The sequence below is a fragment of the Oncorhynchus gorbuscha genome, linkage group LG03, assembly GCF_021184085.1.
Source record: "Oncorhynchus gorbuscha isolate QuinsamMale2020 ecotype Even-year linkage group LG03, OgorEven_v1.0, whole genome shotgun sequence".
In the NCBI taxonomy this organism is placed as follows: Eukaryota; Metazoa; Chordata; class Actinopteri; order Salmoniformes; family Salmonidae; genus Oncorhynchus; species Oncorhynchus gorbuscha.
This window is the reverse complement of record NC_060175.1, coordinates 96,882,265-96,904,397: the sequence shown is the minus strand read 5'-3', so window position 1 is coordinate 96,904,397 and position 22,133 is coordinate 96,882,265. Positions and strand designations below refer to the sequence as shown.

General features: G+C 42.9%; 1 protein-coding gene across 1 annotated transcript in view; it reads left to right on the top strand.

Annotated features, from left to right (window-relative positions):
* Positions 1 to 10,019: 10,019 nt before the first annotated feature.
* LOC124032324 (ATP-dependent 6-phosphofructokinase, muscle type-like) overlaps positions 10,020 to 22,133 on the top strand; it is a 30,072-nt gene continuing 17,958 nt past the window's right edge. Inside the window, exons 1-13 of the mRNA XM_046344637.1 lie at positions 10,020 to 10,230; positions 16,058 to 16,131; positions 16,453 to 16,530; positions 17,612 to 17,801; positions 18,263 to 18,428; positions 18,526 to 18,679; positions 19,211 to 19,306; positions 19,559 to 19,651; positions 20,069 to 20,194; positions 20,279 to 20,343; positions 20,451 to 20,514; positions 21,612 to 21,758; positions 22,056 to 22,126. Coding sequence (XP_046200593.1) covers positions 10,149 to 10,230; positions 16,058 to 16,131; positions 16,453 to 16,530; positions 17,612 to 17,801; positions 18,263 to 18,428; positions 18,526 to 18,679; positions 19,211 to 19,306; positions 19,559 to 19,651; positions 20,069 to 20,194; positions 20,279 to 20,343; positions 20,451 to 20,514; positions 21,612 to 21,758; positions 22,056 to 22,126 — 1,406 coding nt within the window. The 5' untranslated portion in view covers positions 10,020 to 10,148. The remainder of the gene's footprint in view (positions 10,231 to 16,057; positions 16,132 to 16,452; positions 16,531 to 17,611; positions 17,802 to 18,262; positions 18,429 to 18,525; positions 18,680 to 19,210; positions 19,307 to 19,558; positions 19,652 to 20,068; positions 20,195 to 20,278; positions 20,344 to 20,450; positions 20,515 to 21,611; positions 21,759 to 22,055; positions 22,127 to 22,133) is intronic.

Genomic DNA, 22,133 nt, shown 5'->3' with positions numbered 1-22,133 from the left:
TCGGGTTCCATGATTCCTCCAGCAGCCGATTTGATAAACAGGACTTGGTAGGATAACATCGTGAGACTATCCAACCTATAGACTAGGATTCATGTTCATTGTGGATTAATCAGAGAAGCATCATTGACCATGTTGTGATAGTTGAAAGTATTTAATACTCTTTTCCTGTTCTTCCCGTTCATTCCTCCCCTTCAGTGTTTTTGGCCAATTATCTTGGACCCCTCATCTACTTCCTACTCCTCTCCTCTCTGGGAGAGATGACTCATCACTGTTTTATTTTTTTAGTCTGGTCTAGTTTACTGATAAGAAGAGACCCATAATGGATTGTTAAGCTACATATTTAAGGAGTGTGTATGTTTTCCAAAACCTGTTATAGCCAGATTTGCTGTCACACTTACAAAATATCTATTACTGCTCCAAGTAGCTACTTTTCCAAAACTTAACATACCCATGTTCAATAATGTATCAAGTTATAATCATTTTTACCACATTGGCATGCACTGGCTATTAAATGCTAATAATAATTTATTTCTGACAGTATTACAGTATGCAAAATATCCAAGAATGACACATTTTAACATTTTGATTGGAATCAGAAACTAAGTGAATTGAATTGATGTCCAGAAATCAAATGTTGGTGGGTACCAATGATTGATATCTATGATTTTGGAGTAGGCTACTGAACCCATTGGGAATTATTAACTTGATCAATGTTGCAATAAAATGTATTTTTTCCAGCTTTCAAAAATACGAAAGTAAAATTTTCATTGGTACTTTTTAGAAAAACATGTGTATTATGTTTGCATTTTGTGTGTGTGTGTGTGTGTGTGTGTATAGTGACATAGTTCAACACTAACTGAGGCCCAAATCAGATTGTCTAGATTTGTTTATAATAAATGCATATGAACTTTCTTTACCGACGTGTATTATTTCTGTTATGTGATTCATGTTTTATTATAGTGAAGCCCATTGGAAACGGCCACTTAGCCATGTACTGTAGTAGAGTTGTTTAGGTTCTGATGGGCACTGTCTGTTTACTCTCTATTTGAGACTGTACAACAGAACCCAATCTCACTGAGACAGCAAGTGTCTCTTTATTTTTAATTTAACCAGGCAAGTCAACATTCCTATGACCGTAGCAGAGATGAACGCCCTGTCCTTCTGAAGTGCAGCGGCACGTTTTAGTGGGTCAGTTTGAGCGGGGCTTGGTGCCGACTTGCCAATCTTGTTCCCATAATGAATAGTATTTGGGATGCGAGATGATTTGTAGGTAATTGACTCTGCATAGTCCGACTGCAATGTTATGTCATCAGAATAGTATTTCTGCTCTAACTTCCACCATTGCCTACCGTACTGCATAGAGATACTATTATATGGGCTACTGTACCTCTTGGAAGGTCTCATGTTTTCCTTCATGTGTCCTCTGGACTCTTTTGCCTCACAACATAATACTGGAAGAGACATGAATTTGAATACTGTCTTCCGTTCTTTGAATTTCCAGTTGTACATGCTCCTTAAATGAATTAGAAAATACTGTAAATTACAATTTAAATTACAGTAAAGTGTATATATGTGACATGTAAGGAAAACACTGTATTATGAAGCCAAGATCAATAATATAAAGAGCGATAGAAAAAAACTTTGGAATAAGAAATTATGGGCAGAAAGATAAATTCAACTCACAAAACCAATTCATGTTGCCAATTATTTTAATGATTACTTCATTGACAAAGTGGGCAAACTTAGTCAGGAAATGCCAATTATTTTAATGATTACTTCATTGACAAAGTGGGCAAACTTAGTCAGGAAATGTCAAAAATTAACATTGAGTCATCGTATTCATGCATTAAAAAATAATGAAAAAAGTATTTACTTTTTTTTTTAAATCTAAAGTTAGTGTAGGAGAGGTGGAAAATGTGTTATTGATCAATAATGACAAACCTGGTCGAGTTTGTCCTCAGGCCTGGAGGGAAGCCAAAGTCATTCTGTGACCCAAGAGTGGTAAAGCAGCCATTACTGGTTCTAACAGCAGACCTATCAGCTTGCTGCCAGCTCTTAGCAAACCATTGGAAAAAATGGTGTTTGACCAAATACAGTGCTATTTCTCTGTAAACAATCTGACAGACTTCCAGCATGCTCATGTACTGCACTGACACCAATGACTGACGATTGGTTGAAAGAAATTGATAACATTGGTCCTTCTGTAGCTCAGTTGGTAGAGCATGGCGCTTGTAACGCCAGGGTAGTGGGTTCGATCCCCGGGACCACCCATACGTAGAATGTATGCACACATGACTGTAAGTCGCTTTGGATAAAAGCGTCTGCTAAATGGCATATATATATATATATATATATATTTTGTTGGAGCTGTATTGTTAGATTTCAGTGCAGCCTTTGATATTATTGACCATAACCTGTTGAGAAAACATAGGTTTTATGGCTTTTCAACCTCAGCTCTGAATCCACTATATGGCAATCTAATACAACTCAGAGGGTTTTCTTTAATGGAAGCCTCTCTAATGTAAAACATGTAGTGTATGGTGAACCGCAGGGCAGCTCTCTAGGCCCTCTTCTATTTTTACCAATGACCTGCCACTGACATTAAACAAAGCCTGTGTGTCCATGTGCTGATTCACCCATATAAGTGTCAATAACCACAGCTAATGAAGTCACCGAAACCCTTAACAAGGAGTTGCAGTCCATTTTGGAATGGGTGGCCAGTAATAAACTGGTCCTGAATATCGTATTTGGTATAAATCATTCCCTAAGTTCTAGACCAATGCAAAATCTGGTAATGAATGCTGTGGTTGTTAAACAAGTTGAGACTAAATGACTTGTAGATTCAACGGTTGTAAAGATGGGGGAGAGGTCTGTTCATAATAAAGACACCACATTCCTAAAGCAAGGCCTGCAGGCTCTAGTTTTGTCTGACCTTGATTATTTTCCAGTCTTGCAAAGAAAGACCTAGTTAAACTGCAGCTGGCCAAAAACTCAGCGGCACGTCTTGCTCTTCATTGTAATCAGAGAGCTAATATATATATACACTGCTCAAAAAAATTAAGGGAACACTAAAATAACACATCCTGGATCTGAATGAATGAAATATTTTTATTAAATACTTTTTTCTTTACATAGTTGAATGTGCTGACAACAAAATCCCTCGAATTATTAATGGAAATCAAATTTATCAACCCATGGAGGTCTGGATTTGGAGTCACACTCAAAATTAAAGTGGAAAACCACACTACAGGCGGATCCAACTTTGATGCACTGTCCTTAAAACAAGTCAAAATGAGGCTCAGTAGTGTGTGTGGCCTCCACGTGCCTGTATGACCTCCCTACAACGCCTGGGCATGCTCCTGATGAGGTGGCGGATGGTCTCCTGAGGGATCTCCTCCCAGACCTGTACTAAAGCATCCGCCAACTCCTGGACAGTCTGTGGTGCAACGTGGCGTTGGTGGATGGAGCGAGACATGATGTCCCAGATGTGCTCAATTGGATTCAGGTCTGGGGAACGGGCGGGTCAGCCCATAGCATCAAAGCCTTCCTCTTGCAGGTACTGCTGACACACTCCAGCCACATGAGGTCTAGCATTGTCTTGCATTAGGAGGAACCCAGGGCCAACCGCACCAGCATATGGTCTCACAAGGGGTCTGAGGATCTCATCTCTGTACCTAATGGCAGTCAGGCTACCTCTGGCGAGCACATGGAGGGCTGTGCGGCTCCCTAAAGAAATGCCACCCCACACCATGACTGACCCACCGCCAAACCGGTCATGCTGGAGGATGTTGCAGGCAGCAGAACGTTCTCCACGGCGTCTCCAGACTGTCACGTCTGTCACATGCTCAGTGTGAACCTGCTTTCATCTGTGAAGAGCACAGGGCGCCAGTGGTGAATTTGCCAATCTTGGTGTTCTCTGGCAAAAGTCAAACGTCCTGCACGGTATTGGGCTGTAAGCACAACCCCCACCTGTGGACATCGGGCCCTCATACCACCCTCATGGAGTCTGTTTCTGACCGTTTGAGCAGACACATGTACATTTGTGGCCTGCTGGAGGTCATTTTGCAAGGCTCTGGCAGTGCTCCTCCTGCTCCTCCTTGCACAAAGGCAGAGGTAGTGGTCCTGCTGCTGGGTTGTTGCCCTCCTACGGCCTCTTCCACATCTCCTGATGTACTGGCCTGTCTCCTGGTAGCGCCTCCATGCTCTGGACACTACGCTGACAGACACAGCAAACCTTATTGCCACAGCTGGCATTGATGTCCCATCCTGGATGAGCTGCACTACCTGAGCCACTTGTGTGGGTTGTAGACTCCGTCTCATGCTACCAATAGAGTGAAAGCACAGCCAGCATTCAAAAGTGGCTCAAAATATCAGCCAGGAAGCATAGGAGCTGAGAAGTGATCTGTGGTTATCACCTCCTTTATTGGGGGTGTCTTGCTAATTGCCTATAATTTCCACCTGTTGTCTATTCCATTTGCACAACAGCATGTGACATTTATTGTCAATCAGTGTTGCTTCCTAAGTGGACAGTTTGATTTCACAGAAGTGTGATTGACTTATATAACTTGGAGTTACATTGTGTTGTTTAAGTGTTTATTTTTTTGAGCAGTGTATATACTATGCAAGTCTCTGTTGGCTAAGAGTTGAGGAGAGAATGGCTGCGTCACTTCTTTTTATGAGAAACATTGAGTTGAGAATTCCAAATTGTTTGCATAGTCAACTTACACACAGCTCTGACACACACACTTACCCCACCAGACATGCCACCAGGGGTCTTTTCACAGTCCCCAAATCCGTAACAAATTCAAGAAAGTATACAGTATTTTATAGAGCCATTATTGAATGGAACTCCCATCTCATATTGCTCAAATGAAAAGCAAACCTGATTTCAAAAACAGCTAAAGCAACACCTCACGGCACAACGCCCCTCCCCTAATTGACCTAGATAGAATATGTGTATGTATTGATATGTAGGCTGTTTGTGACATTTTTTAATTGATGTAGTTCTGTCCTTGAGTTGTTCTTATCTATTAATGTTCTGTATTATTTCATGTTTTGTGTGGACCCCAGGAAGAGTAGCTGCTGCATTCACAACAGCTAATGGGGATCCTAATAACATACCAAAATGATCATGCTAGCACATGTGGCACACTATCCCTCATATAATATATATTTGGTCCACCAATTTTCTGAGCGGCTCCAAGGGATTTTTATTTTGGAAATCTGTTCAAGTATTATCATGCATAGAAAGATACGTGATCGTATACAAATGTAAGCAAGGTTTGAAAATTGTTTTAGTCAAGTAAATCTGTTTCGGCATCTTGCAGTCAATTTGCAGTCTATAAATGATTTGTAATTATGTTCCGGCCTGACCCATCTGCTCAACAAGAAAATTGTCTTGCAGATGAATCGAGTTGATGATCCCTGCTCTACAGTATTACACTACTCTGTCTCTCGCTGAATCAGCAACTTTCTTAGAAGACACCATTATATAATCTTATTCATTATTATCTAAAAGGGAAAACTGATCCTAGATGAGCACTCCTATTCTGAGAGGAATATATTAACAAATAAATAGGCACATTTAGGCAGTCTAGATACAAAAGTTGGAACAGAAATGCAATGGTTCATTGGATCAGTCTAAAACTTTGCACAGTCACTGATAAAGTCTAAATTGCACCTGGGCTGGAATAATACATTATGGCACTTCTCTTGCATTTAAAACATGGTACAAAAAGTGTGTGTGTGTGTTATCTTTTACCAGATCTATTGTGTTATATTCCACAACATTCCTTTCACATTTCAATAGACTTCAAAGTGTTTCCTTTCAAATGGTACCAAGAATATGCATATCCTTGCTTCAGGGCCTGAGCTACAGGCAGTTAGATTTGGGTATGTCATTTTAGGCAAAAAAATATATAAAAAAGAGGTTTTAAACCTGTTTGTACTCTCTTGGCAACTCTGAACAGTCATTGTCATGTGAAACAGATACAGTGCATTTGGAAAGTATTCAGACTTTTTCTTCATTTTGTTACGTTAAAGCCTTTCTAAAATTTATGAGAAAAAAAATCCCCCTCAATCTACACACAATACCCAATAATGACAAAGCAAAAACAGATTTAGACATTTTTGCTAATTTATTACAAATAAAAAAACTGAAATATTACATTTACATAAGTATTCAGACCCTTTACTCAGTACTTTGTTGAAACACCTTTGGCAGTGATTACAACCTCGAGTCTTCTTGGGTTTGACGCTACAAACTTGGCACCCCTGTATTTGGGGAGTTTCTCACATTTTACTCTGCAGATCCTCTCAAGCTCTGTCAGGTTGGATGGGGAGCGTCGCTGCACTGCTATTTTCAGGTCTCTACAGAGATGTTCGAATGGGTTCAAGTCCCTGCTCTGGCTGTGCCACTCAAGGACATTCCGAGACTTGTCCCGAAACCACCCCTGTGTTGTCTTGGCTGTGTGCTTAGGGTCGTTGTCCTGTTGGAAGGTGAACCTTTGCCCCAGTCTGAGGTCCTGAGAGCTCTGGAGCAGGTTTTCATCAAGGAGCTCTCTCTACTTTGCTCCGTTCATCGTTCCCTCGATCTTGACTCGTCTCCCAGTCCCTGCCGACTGACAAACATCACCACCGCATGATGCTTCCACCACCATGCTTCACCGTCGGGATGGTGCCAGGTTTCCTCCAGATGTGATGCTTGGCATTCAGGCTAAAGAGTTCAATCTTGGTTTCATTAGACCAGAGAATCTTGTTTCACATGATCTGGGAGTCTTCAGGTACCTTTTGACAAACTCGAGGTGGGCTGTCATGTGCCTTTTATTGAGGAGTGGCTTCCGTCTGGCCATTCTACCATAAAGGCCTGATTGCTGGAGTGCTGCAAAGATGGTTGTCCTTCTGGAAGGTTCTCCGATCTCCACAGAGGAAGTCTGGAGCTCTGTCAGAGTGACCATTGGGTTCTTAGTCACCTCCCTGACCAATGCCCTTCTCCCCCGATTTCTCAGGAAGAGTCTTGGTGGTTCCAAACTTCTTCCATTTAAGAATGATGGAGGCCACAGTGTTCTTGGGGACCTTTAATGTTACAGAAATATTGACTGGCCTGCACAGAGCCCTGACCTCAGCTCCATCAAACACCTTTGGGATGAATTGGAACACCGATTGCAAGCCGGGCCTAATTGCCCAACATCAATCAGTGCCCAACCTCACTAATGCTCTTTTGGCTGAATGGAAGCATGTCCCCACAGCAATGTTCCAACATCTAGTGGAAAGCCTTCCCAGAAGAGTGGAGGCTGTTATAGCAGCAAAGGGGGGCCAACTGCATAGTAATGCCCATGGTTTTGGAATGAGATGTTTGACAAGCAGGTGTCCACATAGTTTTGTCCATGTAGTGTATATCCTGATGTTGTGGGTAGAAGGATATACACTGAGTATACAAAACATTAAGAACACCTGCTCTTTGCATGACAGACTGACCAGGTGAATCCAGGTGAAAGCTATGGTCCCTTCTTGATTTAACTTGTTAAATCCACTTACTTCAATCAGTGTAGATGAAGCAGAGGAGACCGGTTAGAGAATAATTTTAAAGCCTGGAGACATTTGAGACAATGATTGTGTATGTGTGCAGTTCAGAGGGTGAATGAACAAGAACAATATTTAAGTGCCTTAGAAGATGGTATGGTAGTATGTGCCAGGGGCACCAATTTGTGCCAAGATCTGCAACGCTGTTGTTTTTTTCACGCTCAACATTTTCCCGTGTGTGGTTTCCATACATATATTTTGTCTAAAATGTAGAGTCCTATGGGATGTTCATTGAAGAGGTCAGGGAGGATGATGGTAAATGGGATCTTTATATGCCTCTTTGTCTGTGTACCTACAGACACAAAAGTAAGAAGTTCAGTCATCTATAGCTTTCAACATATTCTTATAGCATACATATTCTTACCTCTTCGTTGATTGATTTCCATTGAATTGTGTCCATTTTCTGTTTTAGAAAGATTTGCACAAATATGAAAAGATACCTGGTATAATCATAAAACAATATATATATATATATATTTAGGTCATACAAAGGGGTCATACAATTTAACTTAAATTGAGGAGATCTTAATTGAGGAGATCTTGCCTGCACCTGCTGTCCTTTCAAATCCAAACGTTTCAGTTGGGCAGTTAGGTTGCTGCAAGAACCCCCACCAAATAAGGATGTTCCTCGATGAACCCAACTTCCTATGGGGTTCATGGAAGAACCTTTTGGGAGGAATTTTCAGTGCCAAGAACCCTCAGTTTCTTTAAAGAACGTTGAGGATCTTAGAAGAACCTAGGTTGAACCCCTAATTTTTAGAGTGCATTAATAAATAACCATGAATAATCAAAATGTGCGCTGATAAAACCATCCTTTATTATTGGTCGAGACAAGTCATTAAGATGGGCAAACTTGCATGCCTTTAAAATGTGTGATCTAATCATGTAATTGATGTGCTAATCCCTCCCACATCCAGCTACTGTATACATTGTGTCCACAGGTGGTCGGTGGCACCTTAGTTGGGGAGGACGGGCTCGTGGTAATGTCTGGAGCGGAATAGGTGGAACGGTATCAAATACATCAAACACATGGTTTCCATGGTTTCCATGTGTTTGATGCCATTCCATTGACTCCGTTCCAGCATTCCATCCTCCCACGTCCAACTAGACATTGTTTGTGTCATATGATCTGTTACTGTGTAAACGTAATGAGGGGACAGTCACTGTGATGTACAGTACCAGTCAATCGTTTGGACACACCTACTCATTCAAGGGTTTTTCCTTCTTTTTACTTTTTTTCTACATTGTAGAATAATATTGAATACATCAAAACTATGAACAAATCAAATATAGATTTGAGATTTGAGATTCTTCAAAGTAGCCACCCCTGGCCTTGATGACAGCTTTGCACACTCTTGTCATTCTCTCAACCAGCTTCATGAGGAATGCTTTTCCAACAGTCTTGAAGGAGTTCCCACATATGCTGAGCACTTGTTGGCTGCTTTTCCTTCACTTTGCGGTCCAACTCACACCAAACCATCTCAATTGGGTTGAGGTCGAGTGATTGTGGAGGCCAGGTCATCTGATGCAGCACTCCATCACTCTCCTTCTTGGTAAAATAGCCCTTACACAGCCTGGAGGTGTGTTCGGTCATTGTCCTGTTGAAAAACAAATGATAGTCCCACAAAGTGCAAACCAGATGGGATGGCGTATTGTTGCAGAATGCTGTGGTAGCCATGCTGGTTAAGTGTGCCTTGAATTCTAAATAAATCACTGACAGTGTCACCAGCAAAGCACCACCACACCATCACACCACCTCCATGCTTCATGGTGGGAACCACACATGCAGAGATCATCCGTTCACCTGCGTCTCACAAAGACACAGCGGTTGGAACCAAAGATGTCAAATTTGAACTCATCAGACAAAGGACAGATTTCCACTGGTCAAATATTAATTGCTTGTGTTTCTTGGCCCAAGAAAGTCTTCTTATTGGTGTCCTTTAGTAGTAGTTTCAAATGCTCAAATGCTTTAAGAAGGAAAGAAATTCCCAAAATCAACTTTTAACAAGGCACACCAGTTAATTTAAATGCATTCCAGGTGACTACCTCATGAATCTGGTTGAAAGAATGCCAAGAGTGTGCAAAGCTGTCATTTATTTGTTTAACACTTTTTTGGTTACTACATGATTCCATATGTGTTATTTCATAGTTTTGATGTCTTCATTATTATTCTACATTGTAGAGCATAGTAAGAAAAATAAAGAAAACCCCTGGAATGAGTGGGTGTGTCCAAACTTTTGACTGGTACTGTATATTTAGCCCAGAGTGTGTGTGTGTGTGTGTGTGTGTGTGTGTGTGTGTGTGTGTGTGTGTGTGTGTGTGTGTGTGTGTGTGTGTGTGTGTGTGTGTGTGTGTGTGTGTGTGTGTGTGTGTGTGTGTGTGTGTGTGTGTGTGTGTGTGTTATGGGGGGGGTAGTGTCTTATAAAGCTGGTGCCGTTACCATTCTCTCTCTGAGTTGCAGGGTATCAGCCATAGCAGAGTATCAGCCATAGCAGAGTATCAGCCATAGCCGTCTCCTTTCCTTCCTTAGTGCCACCACCTGGTTGGAGTTGAGCCCTGTAGACACCATGTCACATACAAGCATGGATCCAACCAAGATGGGTATCGGCCGGTCTGTCGCCGTGCTGACCTCAGGAGGTGATGCCCAAGGTAAGAAGTGTATGTGTGTGTGTCATCAGAGAGACAGTGTGCGTTTGTTTGTGTGTGTGTGACTGCGTGCGTCTGTACACATATTTGTGTGTGTGTGTACGTGTGCTTCAGTATTAGAAGTATTAGATGGTGATTGGGAGCATATACAGTCTGTTCTTTATTATGTCAACTTTACTAACCCATCACCTGTTATTATGTCAACTTTACTAACCCATCACCTGTTATTATGCCAACTTTACTAACCCAGCAGCTGTTATTATGTCAACTTTACTAACCCATCACCTGTTATTATGTCAACTTTACTAACCCAGCAGCTGTTATTATGTCAACTTTACTAACCCAGCAGCTGTTATTATGTCAACTTTACTAACCCATCACCTGTTATTACAAACCCAGCAGCTGTTATTATGTCAACTTTACTAACCCATCACCTGTTATTATGTCAACTTTACAAACCCAGCAGCTGTTATTATGTCAACTTTACTAACCCATCACCTGTTATTATGTCAACTTTACAAACCCAGCAGCTGTTATTATGTCAACTTTACTAACCCATCACCTGTTATTATGTCAACTTTACTAACCCAGCACCTGTTAGTATGTCAACTTTACTAACCCAGCACCTCTCAATTGTCTCAAGGCTTTAAAATCCTTATTTAACCTGTCTCCTCCCCTTCATTTACAATGATTGAAGTGGATTTAACTAATGCCATCAATAAGGGATCATACATTTCACTTGGATTCACCTGGTCATTCTATGTCATGGAAAGAGCAGGTGTTCATAATGTTTTGTACACTCAGTGTACAAAACATTTTGCTGTTAATCAAATAACTTTTGGGGTTAAATTCCCATGTACCGAATAAATAATACAAGTTAAATGAGTTTTCTTTTGCATTTTCAACTGTGCTAATGATTTTGTCACAAAAACGATTGCGTTATCAAGCTAATGTGATCACTGTGGTCTTGGCACGTGCACTCTAGCCAACAGCTGGCAGAGACAGTGCGGGTAAGCTACCTACGTTATGACATTATTAGGGGTAGGGGATATTATTTGTATTTGTCAAACGGCAGCCAAGCATCTATCATCATGACACCAGAATATGATGTATTTATTGGAAAGGACCATCAAGCTCATCATGGGGACTTTCACCACCCTGTGAAGTTCATCACGTGCACTTTCACCACCCTGTGAAGTTAATCACGTGCACTTTCACCACCCTGTGAAGTTCATCACATGCACTTTCACCACCCTGTGAAGTTCATCACGTGCACTTTCACCACCCTGTGAAGTTCATCACGTGCACTTTCACCACCCTGTGAAGTTCATCACAATTCATTTCATCTGTAGACTAATAAACTGCATGTGTTCCCTGAGTCGTAGTGGGAGGACCACACAACATATAATCTCGTGACTCCAAGTTTACTTCAATATGATGGTAATTATATCAATATTTGAGTGTTAAAGGCTTTTTCACCTCCATTTCTCAAATAATGAATTTTACAGACACAAAAAGATCCCATCGTGTCCAACAAACAAATGATCTGTCGGCATTTATACAATTCTACCGAAATGTCCTGTTTCCATCACGGATGTTGTTATTTTTTATGCTGTTGTATTAGTTATGACTGTACACGCATAAAAACTGTGGATGGAAATGTGGTTACTCATACATATTCCAACAGTCATCCTCTGGATACTGTAGAGAGAGAGACATAGGCCTACATTTGGGCCTCTTGACGGGGTAAGGGCTGACTGGTCCTAAAGGCATTGTCTTGCGCCATTTCCCATGAGGCTGGAGGTGACAGAGCACATTATTTAGGTCCGAGCCTACACTAGCATTATTCTCTGATGTTGACCCTACACTAGCATTATTCTCTGATGTTGACTGACCTCCAGCTCTCTCGGTTGAACTGACACAGGGTCAAAGGAGTTTATATCAAACTCAACACCCTGAGTTGAACTAAGAGTTAGGGCTGGAGTTATTCTGTCTGAAGGGCTTCAAAAAGCATGCGTAAGGCAGACAAAAAACTGAAAGGGCAACTGAGATCAGCTATGCCAGTCAGATGCTGAAGGGGCTTGTGTTCTTGGTCGCTCAGTCCCAGGAGCCAGGTGTCAGTTGCAGATGGATGTCTTTGGCTTTTACCTTCACTGTGGTGGGCAGGGAGGAGAACGTGATAAGTATAGTATGATAGCTATCCTGTACTCTTAGAGCCATGGGACTTTGGGACGTGTAGGCTGACATCCCATACAAATAACTGCACTTCTTGGCCATGATTTCATGCCCAGTCATCAGCTAGCATGTAAACAAAGATTTTTATACACTTGATCTCGGTTAACTGTGATTTGTTCAGATGCTCTATGTCCACAATAGATTATTATAGAGTAGACTGCATCTTCCCCTAGCAGAGTTGCAGAATAATATGTCTAATTACTCTTTACACAACAGTGAATAGATATCCTGGTAATATCCTACGTCACTCTCTTCTTTCACTTGGTCCCTGAACAGCCATGAAGTGGTGTACATTACAGTTTGTCTATAGTATGATGACTGATGTTAATATTGCTGACTTGTAATCATTGCTAGATGATTCCAATTCCAGGATTCCAAATGTGACCCCTAACCTTTTCCTTTGAGTTACTGTTGTCTCCCGCCTGTTCCTCCTCTGTCTTCCCCTCCGTCTCCCCCTTGTGATCCTATGTCCCCCCAAAAAATGTGCGTCTAATTTTAGACCTTCTGACCTTTTTGTGGAATGTCATGTTATGGAGGCTTTCTTCCACAGCTGCTCTGTTGAAACTAGAGACCATCCTGTCCATGCTTGTGTATGGAGCAACCACAACACACATAGACGCAAGGGTGCACACACACACACACACACACACCGTGGCCTTTACAGTGTTCTGAGCATGGAGGGAATATAGAGTAGAGTCAGACAGATCTGTTTACAGACATGACACCCTCTCTATTCTCACTCTGAAAATATGTGCAGGAGCCATTTTGAATGTTGTAGCCAAAACACTCTGAACCCAAAACACAAATGTCAAGGGACTTGATACCCATATCTCCATGCTTGATAACACCTTAAATTTATGTGTATAAAGCATTGACATATGGGTAACAAGTCCCTCTGGAGCTATAAAAGTCACTTTAATGTGTTTAACCATGTGTCATGACTCTCCTGACAGTGGATCAAGGACCCATCAGCTAGGCAAATGTTTGAAGATAGCCAGAACCTCTCTCTCCCACAAAAGAGGGATGGGGGGGGGGCTATGCCAGTCTTGACACCTTATCACTGGGTCGTAAATTTAGAGAGAACTTTCTCTTCCTTTCCCTGCAGTATTGGGAGACTGAAACACTCTTTGTTACAGAGAGACTTTTACCACCAAAACCTTTTTTCCAAGAGAGTGAACAATATTCATAAGATAGGAATGTTAAGAATGGGCCGGGGTGGTCTAAAGAATAATTCTGTCACATTGTTTATTATTTTGTGATGTCATTAATGATGGTATAACACTGTAACTGTAAGTTAGGAAGGAAACACATTCTATCCTTCAAGTTTACATCTAAATGTTGTATAAAATATATGATTACATATGAAAATACTTTTGTGAAGATAGCAATGTAATTTTGGCCTTCTAAATGAGATAATTGTTTTTCATATAAACTTGTGCCCAGTCAGTAACCTTCTATCCTAATGAAGTCAGAAGAGTGTGTCAGAGTCATGGAACCGCCTTTCCGACCAGAGTGCTTAAAATGACAGAATTAACATATCAGACCAGCCTGATGGACAGTGTGAGCTGAACATTACGAAATGGTTCAAACTCTACAGACCAGCCTGACAGGCAGCGTGAGCTGAATGTTACGAAATGGTTTAAACTCTACAGACAGCCGAAGTAAAGCGCGAGCTGAATGTTTCAAATGGTCAAAACTACTAGCAGTGGCTACACAGTGGCTACACAGTGGCTACACAGTGGCTACACAGTGGCTAAAATGGTGAGACCTGTATATTGCCAGGATACTACTGGTGTGTAAAGTGATTGGCAGCTGAAGCCTGAATAATCAACCATTGATATCAAAAGACATGAGACGTTTGTCAACATGTTGAAATGGTGAGAAGCTCTGAAGCTCTCAACCTCAACACTAGAAGATAACCAAACACACCACTACCAGAGAAGCTCTACAAAGGACATTGTGACCTCTGGTGGACAAACCAGAGCCTTACAGACATCGACAACTTCACCATAGGAGTTGTCGAGTTCAACAGAGATGTAACAATGATCAAGGACAGCTACGCATAAATATATATAGCATTTCTAATAAAAATGAGCGGTGGTTAGGGTGCTAATCTAAGTGTTGTCTCTCTTTGTCTCTCTCTCCCACTCTTGACTTACCCCTCACTCTCCATATGTGTTATAAGCCATCATACCTTGTCTTTTTTCACCCCAATTTCGTGGTATCCAATTGGTAGTAGTTACAGTCTTGCCCCATCACTGCAACTCCTGTACGGACTCAGGAGCGGCGAAGATCGAGAGCCATGCGTCCTCCGAAACACAACCCAACCAAGCCGCATTGCTTCTTGACACAATGCACATCCAACCCGGAAGCCAGACGCACCAATGTTTTGGAGGAAACACCGTACAACTGGCGACCTGGTCAGCCAAACCCTCCTTAACCCGGACGACGCTGGGCCAATTGTGAGCCGCCCCATGGGCCCCCCGGTCGCGGCCGGCTGTGACAGAGCCTGGGCTCGAATCCAGGGTCTCTGGTGGCACAGCGAGCACTACAATGCAGTGCCTTAGACCACTGCACCACCCGGGAGGCCCCGTCATACCTTGTCAGTCCACTAGGGACATTTATCTCATGTAAGTGTGTATGTCTATTCTGTGTCATTATTTAGTTAGTTAATGAATACATTATTAAATCAATTTGTGCAGTACTGAATATTCAGAAGGGCTAGGGTTCTTGCGGATCCAAACATTATGTGACGTTCAGAATGAGACTGATGAGGTAATCATTCATAATTGACTGTTATTTATGTAAGAGATATCTGTATATCTTTAGAGTTTCCCGTGGTGCCCCAAATTCTTTGTCATATTGATGAGACCAAGGCGCAGCGTGATAAGCATACATTCTTCCTTTTAATGAAGGAAAAACACTAAACAAACTAACAAAGAAACCAAACGACCGTGACGCAATATAACACGAGTGCTGACAGGCAACTACACATAGACAATAACCCACAACACCAAAATTGAAAATGGCAACCTAAATAGGATCCCCAATCAGAGACAACGATAAACAGCTGTCTCTGATTGGGAACCAATTCAAGCTCCCATAGACCTACATTTACCTAGACAATACCAAAACCCCATAAATATACAAAAAACCCTAGACAAGACAAAAACACACATACCACCCTCGTCACACCCTGACCTAACCAAAATAATAAAGAAAACAAAGATAACTAAGGTCAGGACGTGACATTCTTAATGAGTTAATTTTTACGTGATTAATTTAATCAAGTAACAATTAAACGTAATTCATTTATAAAATAAATAATAGTTATCAGATTAATGACAGTCACGTCACAACAGATGACAACCCTGAATCGCATGTGCGTGCGTGCGTGCGTGCGTGCGTGCGTGCGTGCGCGTGCGTGTGTGTGTGTCACTGTAAACTTTGACAAGCTATTATTTTTTTTGTGCAGAGCATTGACCCTCAGGGCAATACTTTACTGAAATGTGTAAGGCTTTATAACTTGTTATATACTTATATGAGCCTTCAGTCAGTCCTGAAAACCCCATGTTTGTCTGTCTGTGTCTCTCAGGTATGAACGCGGCTGTGAGGGCCACAGTCAGAGTTGGTCTCTACACTGGAGCCAAAGTCTACTTTGTTCATGAGGTAAAGACATACAGTAGAATATAATACAATCACAATCACAGTTCTGTGATTCAAGTTCATACACTTGATAATGTGTTGTCTATCATTGCTGATCACCCATACTATAGTGTCTTCTACTATTAATTCATTCCTGATCTGACTGAAGGTTTAAGAAATTCACTGCCAAGAAATAGATTCTATCACAAACCAACAGAGAGCAAAGTGGTGTCGCTGTAGTAGCATGCTGTTGTCTCCCATTTCAGAAGGCAGTGTTCCTCGTGTGTGGGTGAAACCCCGTTGAAGATAATAGTTTGTATTTGTGTTGATGATGTGTGTCTCCAGGGTTACCAGGGTCTGGTGGACGGAGGAGACAACATCAAACTGGCCACCTGGGAGAGTGTGTCCATGATGCTGCAACTGGTGAGTCCTGTTATCAGACTCACACCCACTGATGCCAATACAGGAGTCAGGACACAACTGTCATAAACTCACTGTCTAGAGAGGGTATTACAGTAAATGAATGACAAGAAACCAAGAGTTCTGCTTTATTTGAATATTAGAGACAGATACAGACTCACAACCAAGAGTGTTCATAGATGGTGATGATGATGATGACGATGATGCCTACTGTAACTAAGAGAGAACAGCGGTCGGCTCCAGTAACACAAACTGACCTCTGCGCCCACAGAGTATTTGGATTGAGTCGGGACCTGGCCAGGCGCCATGGGAAGATCAAAGCAGGGAGGAATTACAGAGCTGCTTCTCTTTCCTAATAGCCTGACATATTGTCAGTAACAGAACACAGTGTTCAAACCGACCTAATGTTGAGGTGCAGACGAGATGCAAGATGCACATGCTTCACTGAATGGCGTATAATGACATAATCAGAAAAATCCTTGATGTTTCGGCCATCTGGGTCTTCACTGTAGTATGTACAATTAACTATAGTATAATTACTGTAGTAAAAGAAAACTTGTAGTACTATATTAATTAATGTAGTGTTTTGCAGACTGAACTATACTGTAGTATTTTACATAGTGTTTTTGCAGACATTACTGTAGTATTTACTGTGGTGTTTTGGTTTTGTTATATTTGACATAGAAGTAGAGGCTTTCTCCTTCTGGAAAACTTACTGGAGAAAACATTTTATTTAGCAGGCGGGCGGGGGGGGGGGGGGCGGGGCGGGCGGGCAGGCGGGCAGGCAGGAAGGACTGGGTTCTGAACAGATAGTTCAGGGATTCAGCTCTTTTCTATAACCTGTAGGAACACCATATATGGTCTATACTTGCCATTTAGGTTTCTCAGTTATGCGTGACACAGATTGCTATATGGGGGAGATTTGCAGGGTATAAACAAATTAAATACTGTAGTATTTACTATAGTTTAAAAAGTGTACTGTTTTTACATATAATACTTTAGGATTTACTATAGTATTCTACAGTATTGCACCGGTCTGAGGGACTTTGTCTTTCTTCTGATTCAATGAGTCTCTCACTACCAGGGTGGCACGGTCATCGGCAGTGCCCGCTGCATGGACTTCAGAGCCAGGGAGGGCCGCATGAAGGCTGCCCTGAACTTGGTCAAGCTAGGTATCACCAACCTGTGTGTGATCGGGGGTGACGGTAGTCTAACCGGAGCTAACCAGTTCAGGACGGAGTGGTCCACTCTGCTGGTCGACCTGGTCAAAGCCGGTAAGGCTGACAAACCCCACGGGGACTATGGGAAACCCCTAAGAACTGGGAAGGGTCACAAAAAAATCTATGTCCACATGGAAACACTTCATTTAAATTGGATAATTAATTGAAATTGGATAGTTCATTGAAATGGGATAGTTCATTGAAATGGGATAGTTCATTGAAATGGGATAGTTTATTGAAATGGGATAGTTCATTGAAATGGGATAGTTTATTGAAATGGGATAGTTTATTGAAATGTTATAGTTCATTGAAATGGGATAGTTTATTGAAAGTACAAAATGCTTATTTATTATTAAGACCCAATACAGGGTTTATTTACTTAACCACTGATGCAGTTTCAGCATTCTTTGTCATTTCTTTTCACAATAAAACATTTTGAGCGATCCCAGATCCTTACATTCGTGGAATTGCTGTTGAATATAACTGACAGAAGTGTGGGACTTCTCTGTCTCCAGGTAAGATCAGTGATGACGAGGCCAAGACGTCGTCCCACCTCAACATAGTAGGCATGGTGGGTTCTATCGACAATGACTTCTGTGGCACAGACATGACCATCGGGACAGACTCCGCCCTCCACCGCATCATAGAGGTGGTGGATGCCATCACCACGACCGCACAGAGGTGAGGAGAGGAGAGGTCATCGCTGTCACACACGGTTTCTGTTGTCTCGTTGGCACCTGGTTTATAACAAAGAGGTTTCCTCTGTTGTTCTCCTCAGTCACCAGAGGACCTTCATCCTGGAGGTAATGGGTAGACACTGTGGCTACCTGGCCCTGGTGACTGCTCTGGCCTGCGGTGCTGACTGGGTGTTCATCCCAGAGATGCCCCCAGATGAGGGATGGGAGGGGCATCTGTGCAGAAGACTGGCTGATGTATGTTTACAATCACAGACAGACTGACACTAGCCTTCTGGACAGGATTCTCTTCTTCTCTTCTCCTATTCTCCTCTTCTCTACTCTTCTTCTCTACTCTTCTTCTCCTCTTCTTCTCTTCTCTCCTCTTCTCTACTCTTCGCTTCTTCTTCTTCTTTTCTTCTCATCATCTTCTTCTCCTCCTCTTCTTCTTCTCCTCTTCTCCTCTTCTTCGCTTCTTCTTCTTCTCTTCTTCTCCTCCTCTTCTTCTTCTCCTCTTCTCTACGCTTCTTCTCTTCTCTACTCTTCTTCTTCTCCTCCTCTTCTTCTCCTCCTCTTCCTCTTCTCCTCTTATTCTCTTTTCTTCTTCTCCTCTTATTCTCTTTTCTTCTTCTCCTCTACTCTTCTCCTCTTCATCTCTTATTTTCTATTTACTTCTCCATATTGAAGTACTTTTTAAATACAACACATTACACCACAATCTTTCATTCCAGTTATCTGTTTTCACCCTTGGTACCTAATCACCAAACTGACGTATTGTGTCTCTGACAGCAAAGGGCCAGAGGATGTCGTCTGAATGTGATCATTGTGGCAGAGGGAGCTATGGGCAGAGATGGAAAACCCATTGGCTCTGAAGACATCAAGAAGGTCAGCAAGCTCTCCTTCATATTACTGTTCCTAGCAGTTCAAATGGTTTTGTTTGCTTGTTTGTTAAGACCTCTTTTAGAGTAGTCTCGTCCACCAACGATTTCACTCTATGTGGACGAGGTTACTTTTAGCCCATTTCCCAAATATTACCTCAGAGTTAAAGCATTAATATTCTACTGCGTTGTCTACCAAGGGTTGAATAGGGTTAAAAAGTCAGTTGCTAGCAGCTCTCTGTGTGTTTACATATTGAAGTTGGTGGAGAAGAATTTGGGCTTTGACACCCGTACCACTGTCCTGGGACATGTGCAAAGAGGCGGTACCCCCTCCGCCTTCGACAGAATCCTGGTAGGTCTCTCTCTCTTCTCTCTTTCACCCTCTCTCTCTCTCTCTCTCTCTCTCTCTCTCTCTCTCTCTCTCTCTCTCTCTCTCTCTCTCTCTCTCTCTCTCTCTCTCTCTCTCTCTCTCTCTCTCTCTCTCTCTCTCTCTCTCTCTCTCTCTCTCTCTCTCTCTCTCTCTCTCTCTCTCTCTCTCTCTCTCTCTCTCTCTCTCTCTCTCTCTCTCTCTCTCTATGCGTATGAGCAAAAGCATGTCTGACTGTATAATGTGATGTGTTTGTGTGTGTGTGTTCTTCCCAATCCCCATTGCAACAGGATTTGTGTGGAGGCTCTGTTGGTGTGTGTGTGTGTGTGCCTCTCTAATGACGGTGTGTTGTGATTGTGTCTGACTGTGGTGTCTCTCTAATCCTGGTGTGTTCTCCCCCAGGGCAGCAGGATGGGTGTGGAGGCTGTGATGGCCCTGTTGGAGGCCACTCCAGAGACCCCGGCCTGTGTGGTCAGTCTGTCCGGTAACCAGGCCGTCAGACTGCCCCTCATGGAGTGTGTCCAAGTGGTCAGTATCAGTCACTAAGCCCCATCAACTGCTGTATGTGTGCCATTCTAATGTGTTCACCTATATCTCTCTCTGTCTCCTCAGACTAAGGATGTGACTACTGCCATGGCTGAGAATAGATGGGAGGATGCTATCAAGCTCAGAGGAAAGTAAGAATACTAGCTTACTTTTACCAATCTAACAATGTCTTCCCTGTTACTGAAACTACTACATCCGAGTGGGATGTTACATCCCTGTTTTTATTGGCCCTGTCCAGGAGCTTTGAAAACAACTGGAACACATACAAGATGCTAGCCCACATCAACCCTCCGGATACCAAGGTAACGTAAACACCTACACAATTAACACAGGAGTTGCATTAAATTAGTTACAAAACTAGAGCACTAACAGATCTATATGTCACCATCCTCTCCTCTCCTCTCCTCTCCTCTCCTCTCCTCTCCTCTCCTCTCCTCTCCTCTCCTCTCCTCTCCTCTCCTCTCCTCTCCTCTCCTCTCCCCTCCTCTCCTCTCCTCTCCCCTCCTCAACCTCTCCTCTCCACCTCAACCTCAACCTCTCCTCTCACCTTCTCTCCTCTCCCATTCTCTCCACCTCTTCTCGCCTCTTCTCACCTCTCCCCCTCTCTCCACATATCCTCTCCTCTCCCCTTCTCTCCTCCTCTTATCCACAACTTCTTTCCTCTTCTCTCCAACTTTCCTCTCCTCTTCTCTCCACCTCACCTCTTCTCTCCACCTCACCTCTTCTCTCCACCTCTCCTCTTCTCTCCACCTCTCCTCTTCTCTCCACCTCTCCTCTTCTCTCCACCTCTCCTCTTCTCTCCACCTCACCTCTTCTCTCCACCTCACCTCTTCTCTCCACCTCACCTCTTCTCTCCACCTCACCCACCTCACCTCTTCTCTCCACCTCTCCTCTTCTCTCCACCTCTCCTCTTCTCTCCACCTCTCCTCTTCTCTCCACCTCACCTCTTCTCTCCACCTCACCTCTTCTCTCCACCTCTCCTCTTCTCTCCACCTCTCCTCTTCTCTCCGCCTCTCCTCTTCTCTCCACCTCTCCTCTTCTCTCCAACTTTCCTCTCCTCTTCTCTCCACCTCACCTCTTCTCTCCACCTCTCCTCTTCTCTCCACCTCTCCTCTTCTCTCCACCTCACCTCTTCTCTCCACCTCACCTCTTCTCTCCACCTCACCTCTTCTCTCCACCTCACCTCTTCTCTCCACCTCTCCTCTTCTCTCCACCTCTCCTCTTCTCTCCACCTCTCCTCTTCTCTCCACCTCTCCTCTTCTCTCCACCTCTCCTCTCCTCTTCTCTCCAACTTTCCTCTCCTCTTCTCTCCACCTCACCTCTTCTCTCCTCCTCTCCTCTTCTCTCCACCTCTCCTCTTCTCTCCACCTCACCTCTTCTCTCCACCTCTCCCTTCCAGAGCAACATTAATGTGGCCATAGTTAACGTCGGTGCCCCCTGTGCTGGTATGAATGCTGCCGTGCGTTCTGCAGTGAGGATTGGAATCATTCAGGGACACAATATGCTGGCCGTTCATGACGGGTTTGAGGGTCTCGCTCACGGAAATGTACGTACACATTACTAACTATGCACTGCACTCTACGCAGAGCCCATTCGTCTCAGCCTAAACTCCTCTTTTGATCAGGGCCTGTACTCATAAATCATCTCAGAGTAGGAGTGCTGATCTAGGATCAGGTCCCTTTTGTCCATTTAATCCTATACATAATGGTATATAAGGCTAGGATGTTTTGTTGTTTACAGAACCAGGTCATCTATAATCTAAAGATAGAACCAGGCCTGGTACAATAACTCTTGTCCAGTGAAGCTTGAAACCTCTGACCACTGATCTTTACCCCTTGACCAGATCGTGCCCATCACCTGGACAGGAGTGTCAGGCTGGACTGGGAAGGGAGGCTCTGAGTTGGGCACCAAGAGGTATTAC